This window comes from Scatophagus argus, chromosome 4 (assembly GCF_020382885.2).
Source record: "Scatophagus argus isolate fScaArg1 chromosome 4, fScaArg1.pri, whole genome shotgun sequence".
Taxonomy (NCBI): Eukaryota; Metazoa; Chordata; class Actinopteri; family Scatophagidae; genus Scatophagus; species Scatophagus argus.
Genome location: NC_058496.1, coordinates 1,761,963 through 1,770,772, shown reverse-complemented (window position 1 = coordinate 1,770,772; position 8,810 = coordinate 1,761,963). Strand labels below are relative to the sequence as shown.

The following is an 8,810-nucleotide window of genomic DNA, read 5'->3' as shown; positions in this document are numbered from 1 at the left end:
TTTATGATCAGGTTAGAAAGACCTACAGCTTATGCTGTCAGTCATGTCCCAGACTTTCAAAAAGGCCTCCACTTGTGAGTTTGCTTTGATGGGGAACGTGAAACTGAGCTGAGTGGGTGGAAGAGCCCTGAATATTTCTGAAAACCAAGAAGCAAAGATCAGTCATCGGATTAATCCTGCAGCACGTTACCTTTTACCTTCTGAGTACCACTCGTGTTATTTACCATCGAAACAAAGCTTAGGCTGCGAAGAACAATCAGCCCGTCCCCTGAAAACCACGATCATACACAACTAACTTAAAATGGCAAATGCATTTATAAGGGAAACGTAATGCAGTGCACTTACAACATAATGAGGAAAAGGTGGTTAATTAACGTACATGCAAGGTTGCACAAATGTCAAATATCAGTAAAATACTGACTGACAACTTATTTAATATCAAAAATAAAAAGATAAATGATTGCCAGACGTTAACCAAAGTGGGAACGTTAGCTAGCGGGAACATTATGAGCTCATTTCAACCGCTGCCTTTGCATGAAGTTTGGATTCGTTAACTTTTTAAATTTAAAATGAATGAATAAAAAGTTCATCCCACGTGTTAGTGAAACTTTAAGTATTATGTAATGGCAGCTTATTTTATAGCACCTGCACACCACATTGGCAGGTTTGCCTCCATGGGCTCCATGGTCACGGCCTTGATAGAAACCCTGTCTGAACGCGGTCCGACTTCCCTTATAAAAGTATTTGCTGTTATAAATTAGTTGTTAGTTGAATAATTAGGTTTGTGATGTGATGTTACACCTCCTGGGCCAACGTAAAGATGCAGCTACTTTATGGTCTACTGACTATAGAGGGAAAGTGTAAAAAATCAGGTAAATAAAAACAATTGTGAAATACCTGCATGCTGTCCAAGTGGTTCTGTATAAGCATAAACGCACACCCATTCAATAAAAAGAGATGTAGGGAAGAAATAAAGCACAAATTACTCATGTGATCACACACGTTGAAAGCACAACACGTGATATTATGCTCTCCTTTGACACGTTGAGACATTTTGTTGTTTATAATTTATCATCATGTTAAACGGGCACTTCAGAAGTCAGTTTAGCAACATGCTGAGAGGACATCTACAAACACAGCCCGGGATTCACATCCTGAAACATGACAGCTAAAAACAAAAGAGCACAAAGGTTCAGCTTAGTGCTCAGGAAGTGGCTCGAGGAAAACACAAGACTGCCCCAGGGCTGACTACACCCCAGCCACCGCCACCACCCCCTCCACAGTGAACCCCCCACCCCCCACAAGAGTCCAGACGCTCACCTCTAACAGATGGACAGCGCCTTCATGTTCCTTTTTAGCCTCAACCTGAGCCTGGGAAACACAGGGTGCAGTGTTTCAGTTCACTGTCACTTCAAAACACCTTCACAAGTTTTCAATCATTCATTTATTCATTCACTGCAGCTCAGAGTGATAAATGGTTGTAAAGAAAGCCACCATCTCTACGAAGAACCACACTGATCCGCAGCTTATTTCTTTTTCTCACATCCACCAACAGAGGGCAGCACAACAAGCTCAAGACTGGGAACCGAATGATGATGATTGTTAGTGAGCATGAAGACCAGTAACTGATATTTGGAGCTGATATACATTGCAGTTAATCTTTACTCAAGGATCGTACAATTCTGAGGTACTATTTTTTAATCTCATTTTATCCTGTTTTCTTTTCCTGGTTTTAAAGGCTGCATTACCATTAAGTCATGCATTTTTCTGAACTTACGACTGTTTGAGCTGCACTAATATTTGTCTTTAGCTGCTTCGTCAGTCTGTCCACATTATTTATCAAAAATCACATGGCATTAATGTTTTCTAAGAGCACCAACAGTCATCCTTCAGTGTTAGGGATGATTGATTATCCATATTGAGGTATTTGGTCAAACGTATTTGTTCGGATGGCCCATCTCTGGTGACTACAGCTGCATCACAGTCACAGCAGCACGTTTTCAATTGATCTTTTTAACTCAACAGTCAAACAAAAAACACAGACTGAACGTCGGATCTGAAATCGGTTGATCCACACGCGAGATGTTGTGGCTTTTTGTGCACCATTTTCACCTTTTATATTTTAGGGGTTTTTTGGATTCATGGAAGCATTCCTGAGGTAGTTAACTGTTACCTGAGAGCACCGAGACACAACCACACAAGAATTTACATCCCCAATGCAGAAATTACAGAACCACTGAATTTCTTACAGCTGAAACTGGCTGAAACTGGCCAGCGAGATGAGAGGATTGACCCAAACTCAAGCCCGTCGGTTAAATGTGGCATTTGTACACTTGTATGTACATCTAAAAGGACAGACGTTTCGGATGGCATCGATCTTCTCATCTTATTTTCACATTTAACTCAAAAGAGTTAAAGCAAGGCGTCTGGACTTTAACGTTTCGATTTAATATTTCACATTTAACATGTTTGCGATTACCAGCAGTACACCTGACGCTGATGCAGCTCTTTCTGAACTTCAGTTAAAAGGCTGTCCGGCAGCAGAGGTGGTTTCCAGAAAAGTGGACTCTTCTTTATCATGGAGTTTAATGCATCTGCTTCATGGATCATGTACAACCACAAAGCTGCTAGGAGAGAAGCACCTGGCCACTGGTCACCTGCTGGTAATTGTCCTGTCCTGAGTTACAATTCCAGGTATGTCATCCTCCCACTGAAACCAGATTTATTTGTTGCAAGAACATTTTACAGATACAGATATTCATTTTGCACTGCAGGTCTGAACGTGTCTCTAGTCTCTAATTTCACTTTACATGATGTTCATTTACTGTGGTTCAGTGTTGCCAGGGTGCATGTTTGAATGGTTCTAAGCGATACCTAAGATGCAAACCAGCATTGTTTGAATTAATCTAAAATTATGTTCCATCCATCATAAATTAAAGAGGCCAGTGTATTCATGAGGAATAAGGTTCGGGTATTACAGAAGCACTGAACTGCATGGAAACGTAGCACAATACACACCACTCTTCTTCGGGGAACTAGAAACATCTGTTGAGAAAAACAAGTGTTCCACATGAATATGAGAGCATCTGTGGACTTTTACAATTTCATAAATCTACTTTGCGGGCCATTAATTTAGGAGAATGCAGAGAGCAGCCAGCGTCTGACGGAAGATAAGGCAGTAATGAGCTTCTGTTAATGAGAGAGAAAAGCTGAGAACGCCGCCTGTGAAAGGCTGACTGTGAAGGCAGAGCTACACTGGGCTACACACACTGTTTCAACAGAAGGAACTGGTGACAATTCCTATCTCGCGATCAGCAATCTCAGCCTTTGCTGGGCTTGCTTTGATATTACCGTCAGCTCCAGTGCACAGAGGAGGGAGCCCAATCATTGGATGGCCTGGTCCAACATTGTTTTTTGTTTTGTTTCAGTTCAGACTCTCAAAAGTGTCGTTTCTGTGCCGAGGTTTGACGATTTGCTGAAGGACGGGATCAACGGGATGCACAAGAAGAGCTCCAGTGGAAAATTTAGAGAGAGGTGAGTGCTTTTCTTTCCCCTGCTCTTTTTGACACACTGTCGGACTGAACATATCCCACCGGTGTCAACAAGACACTCTTTGACCCCGTGACTCGAGCAAACAAGAAAGCCCGAACCTTCTGGTGCTGTGAGTGTTATGTTCCCTTACCTTCTGAAGAAGGTCAATCTCCTGCTGCTTTGCATTGAGTACAGCCAAGGCCTGCTCATGCTCCAACTCTAGCTGCTGCCTCCGCTCCGCAGCCTCGCGCATATGCTGTCCGCAGGGGGCGCAGGGGTGGAGAACCGGGGGGGAGGAGGATTGTGGGGAGGGGAGGGGGGGCATAGAGAGGGCTGCTGTTAGTGGAACTAGAATCCAATGGCAGTGAGCCAATACAAAATGTGGCGCCACTTTACAACAAGACTGCCTTCATAACGGATTTATAAATGGTTGATGATTAAGTTATTAACTGAGCTGCAAACACTTTATAATTCATTAAAGGAACAGTAGCCGCTAAGCTAAAAGTGTGTATGCATGTTCCAGCTTGTGCACCCACTTCAGATGGAGTGAACACTTTTACTTATTTAGGCTTAAAAAGGGTATAGATATCATCTTTTCAAAATCAGTTAGGGATCTTGATGCTTCTGGACAGTTGGACTACGCCAACTTATGTTTGTTTGTTTGTTTTTTTTTAAGATTTTAAAGCAAGTTTCCTCAGTTCTTTAGCAGAATGCTGCAATGTTTATGTACTATTGTCTTCTGACTGAAGAGGAAAAATGCTTTATCACTGGACAGAGAGGACGGGGCAAACGAAGAGATTCAACCAGAGTCTCTGGTGAGTGAGTTTAGTCAGAGGCTGAACTGACTTCACTCACACACACACATACACGCCCATAGTTCCTGCTCTTAGTCATTAGCTTGCAGCTAATGTACAGTAAAGTACTGTGGCTGTTTGGGGCCAATAAATACTCACAAGAATAACACAAATAAAAATAAAAGGATCCCATGATTAACCTTGCACGAGTAACGCAAGGCAAAGATTAGACAAATTTAGGCTTATTAGTAACAGGTCACTTTTGTTGTATCATGTTATAAATCTTAAAGATTTATAAAGTGTTATAACAACCTAATTAATGAACTTATTACAAAGCATTTATAAATCCTTTATAAGGGTTGTCTTATTGTAAGGTGGTACCCAAAAGGCATCTCCAGTCTTCCACCCCACACTCAGAGACAACACAGGTGTTACATGTGCACATCACATCACACAAAGGCTGGTTAACAGTGTACTGACCTTCAAAACCCTTAAGAACAAGAAAGACATAAACAGTGCCCCAGCAAACATGAGAACAGTTTATGTCAAATGATCTGCGGGAGAAATCAGATCAAATTTTGCACAAAGGTGCTTATGGATGAGGACTCGAGATGCTTTGCTGTGCGAATTAAAAAACGCAAAAAAAAACCAAAAACATCAATCAATCTGCAATCAGGTTTGCTGCCCCCTTTAGGTAACACAATACCTGTTAGAAGTCTGGTTACTGGGACTGTTTGAAAAGCTGTCCTCAGACATGCTGTGTGATCAATACAGGGCTTCACGTTACATGAAAAGGGTGAGCAAACTTGGCAGCGTGCTCACTTGTCTGTGGTCATCCATGACGACAAAAGAAGCCATACAATACCAACAGACTGAATGCTGGGCTCTTCATAGCACAATATGCCCGTGTCATCCAGTCACATCACTGCTCCCACCACTACATGTGAATACTTGTCAGGTGAAAGAAGCAAATGACATTTTCATGCCAGTAAAAGTCTAAGATAGGTAATGTCATCAAACTTGTAGGTGACATTATCATCATAATCATCATCATCATCATCTCCGTCTCCTGCTTCCTCCCCATCCCGTCATCATGAAGCCAAACTGTTTGCCCTGCCTCATGCAAAACCAATCACATTCCACAGTGCTGTGGTCATGTAGCCAGGTGACCATTCGTATGTCTGGTAAGCAGCCCACGGGTAAAGGGAGAGATATGCACAGCCACTGAGGTGGACAGAAAGCATTCAGAATGGGGCTGAACAGGACTGCTCCCTAACAGATGGACATAGCAGTGATACCTTATAAATCTAGCAGGGGGACAGGGGACAGGGAAGGTGGGAAGGGACAGGCCTGGACAACATGAAAGGCTGGAATAGGAAAGGAAAGGGGGACAGACTGCTCCAAGCTTCTACTCTTTCACAGCTCCTGGTCAGACCTCCCAACACGACACTGGAAGGCAACAGACATGTCAGGGACGTTAGACAGCAGAACTGAAGATAACCAGATGGAGGCAGTGTAGCACAGGTAGGAGAAGAGGGTATTGCCAAAGGGATAGGCTCCATAAAAACTCCTAACTTAGGATCCCAGGATAAGAAGGACTTATAAGAACTACAAATGCACACACAGTATCGACGGATAGCGGGGTCAAAGCGGGGTTGGCTTCCTCACCTTGAGCACCTGCTCTAGGTTCTCCAGTTTGTCTTGGAGCTGGTTCCTCTCCCACAGGGCTAAATCTCTCTCCTGCGTCACAGCACCAAGGGTCTCTTTGAGCTTGGCATACTCAGACTTCACCTGGGCAGACAGAACAAGCAAAGACCAAACAGACTGAGCCTGGTTCGGTAAGTCGCACCTTTACATATGCTTTTCACACAGGCCTTTTTAGGAATACTGACAGATTCGTCTCCTGGTGTGGCCATTTTTTCCCCCACACTAAAGTTTAAAGGGCTTTTCAGACATGAGACAACGGCACTGCTGCACTCGGAAACCCGTTATTTCCTGTAGCTTGGGCGACCATGGTGCAGCTCAGAAATGTAGACACAGCAAATGGATAAATAGATGGATATTGTGTACATTTACTGGTTTCTTTTTCTTCTATTTTTTCATGTGTTTTGTTGCACAGTGTATATTGTCATACAACCCCATTCCACCATTTACTATGATCCAATGAAATAAGACCACAAGGCTTCTCAACCGACAATAGAGTTTAATCAGCGCCTTTTAATACCACTTCAACCAAAACTGAACTCAATATATTTCATAAAAGTCGAGCCAGTGCTTTGAATTGAATTCGATTGTACGGCTGTTCCTGTTTTTATTCCAAGCTTTCAAAAGTGGCAGAAACTGACAGGCCAGATGTGGGAGCTGGCAGGTTTTGGTGATAAAAGTCATTAAAGTCATAATAAAGAAACAGTAACATAATTCACAGACTCACATAGATGTGGACTAAAACACTAATCAATTATTCATACTTCATTGTTAACCACGCACTAAGCATTCAACTGAGTGAATAACATTATATTAACACTGTACACCCATGCAGCACCAATTACGCTAATAGTGACTTTATGAATGACGGCTTCTATTCCTGCGTATTCTTCATTATCCGACTGTCACAGAGCAGTTGTGTAGTTACTTGAGAGGCAATGTTTTTCAATCAGCTCTTTAAAGGCCTCTAACCAGCAGTGAAACGACTGGTTCCTGCAGCCGCAACGTGGCAAAGCCTCTTCCTCAGAGCAGCCATGAATGACTAATGACTCCTCAAGGAGGGCGTTTTCAACAAACATCAGCAAAGCAGAACACAAACAGAAAGCAGCGAGTCTGCCTCTGAACGGCACCGCCTCCACACTGAAAAAAAAAATAAATAAAAAACACACACACACACTATCTGCATGGACAAGAGCGGCTGTCACACCTAATGCAGACAGATCCGACAAGACTACACTGGATCCTGCAGAACCAGGTCGATAGTCTATTATGAGCAGAGAGAGGTGTGGTTGGTAGCCCCTCCTGGTTCATTCACAGACGATGGGGATCAGAACACGGGCGCGTGAGCGAGGGCTAATATCCGCCCTGCCCTGCCCTGAGTGCCGCTCTCATATCCGTCAGTGTGATAACAGCTCAGGATAGCTGCTCCAAGAGCCACCCCCATCCTGATAAGACATCAATAAGCAGCATCCCACCCCTTCTTCACCCCAACAGCAACAAGCTGCCAATCAGCTGCTTCAGAATATTGCCTTCCTGTGCACACAGAGAGGCCTGCTGCTCTTTGTTTATTGATCCGCTTTGACTTTGTGTTATTAGCTCCGAAGGCCTCTGAGGTCTTCAGGCTAAAAGGAAGGTGAGGGTGTTCTAATGGATTTGGAGGCCAGTTGTTTTCTTTTATATGCTGGAGACTGGACGAACAGCTCCATCTGTCCAGCTTCCTGCGGCTGTTTCATGCTGTTGATTCGTATTTGTACTTTTCCAGCTAAGAAACACTGCAGAGGCGTGTTGTGTGCCGAGCGGAGCTGGAAATACTAATTCATACTTTTATATCATCCCGTTTTCATCACTGTAACTGCCGTTTCGCCCGCCTCAGCAGATCTTCCCTGCATCGTGTACAAGTGATCCAAAATGCTGCTACTAAACTTCTGACCAGGTGCTCCAAAAGCCCTCATGTGACACTGATTTTGGTTCTGGCTCCCCGTCAAGTTCTGAATCCACTCTGTGCTTCACCTACAGAGCTCTGCATGCACTCAAAACACATCCAAGTGGGAATGGAGCAGCACCAAGATGTGAACAGGACATGAACCGAGGCTCTTTCACTTCTTACCTTCTCATACTCGGAATTCTTGTGGCTATTGTTGAACAGCTGGAGGTTCAAGTGCTTGTTCTCCTGAAGGAAATCTTGAAGCTCATTCTCCTAGATGAAACAGGCAGAAGAAAAACGCTGTAAGTCACCACGATTGGACCAGACCACCCAAACTCAGTGTGCTGTTAGCGATATCGCATGCATTATTCATTATTAACATGCTGAGGCGGTGCTCTAGCATGTTCTAGAAAGCATGACTAAAAGAAGCAGCCACTCATTATGGCCACTACAGCGGAACAATAATAAAGTCAGAAAATTAGCTTTTATGTCAATATGGAAGAGATGTAATGAGAAGCCATGAACATTTTCTTCTTCAGCGCTCTCTGTGAATGGATTTTACACAAGCACGCATTGATACCCTCCTAACCACACACACACACACCCACACACACTGACAGCCTCCTTTCCCCACTCCTTCCAACCAAGTGTGTTGAGCTGAGGGAAAAAAAACTTAATTACATTCACTCAACAGTCGTGAGGCGTGCTGCGGATGCAATTTGCAGTGTCAACCGGCGAGGTCTGCGAGATGTGCAATCCACTGCAGCTACAGCAGCATGTAGGCCAAGTGTTGTGAAACCTTCTGCCTCATGCATCATACATGTACAGTAAATACAGGGCTTCCTAATGGCTAGAGA

At 43.6% G+C, this 8,810-nt stretch overlaps 1 protein-coding gene across 12 annotated transcripts in view; it reads right to left on the bottom strand.

Moving 5' to 3' along the window:
• rimbp2b (RIMS binding protein 2b) overlaps positions 1-8,810 on the bottom strand; it is a 73,495-nt gene that overhangs the window by 22,496 nt on the left and 42,189 nt on the right. For 9 of the 12 annotated variants that reach the window (XM_046386736.1, XM_046386739.1, XM_046386742.1 and 6 more), the window contains 5 exons: positions 8,137-8,226; positions 5,994-6,116; positions 3,683-3,787; positions 1,321-1,371; positions 898-918 (listed from right to left, as the gene is read on the bottom strand). In XM_046386736.1, coding sequence (XP_046242692.1) covers positions 898-918; positions 1,321-1,371; positions 3,683-3,787; positions 5,994-6,116; positions 8,137-8,226 — 390 coding nt within the window. The remainder of the gene's footprint in view (positions 1-897; positions 919-1,320; positions 1,372-3,682; positions 3,788-5,993; positions 6,117-8,136; positions 8,227-8,810) is intronic. The other 3 variants (XM_046386740.1, XM_046386748.1, XM_046386738.1) reach the window with 2 other exon arrangements.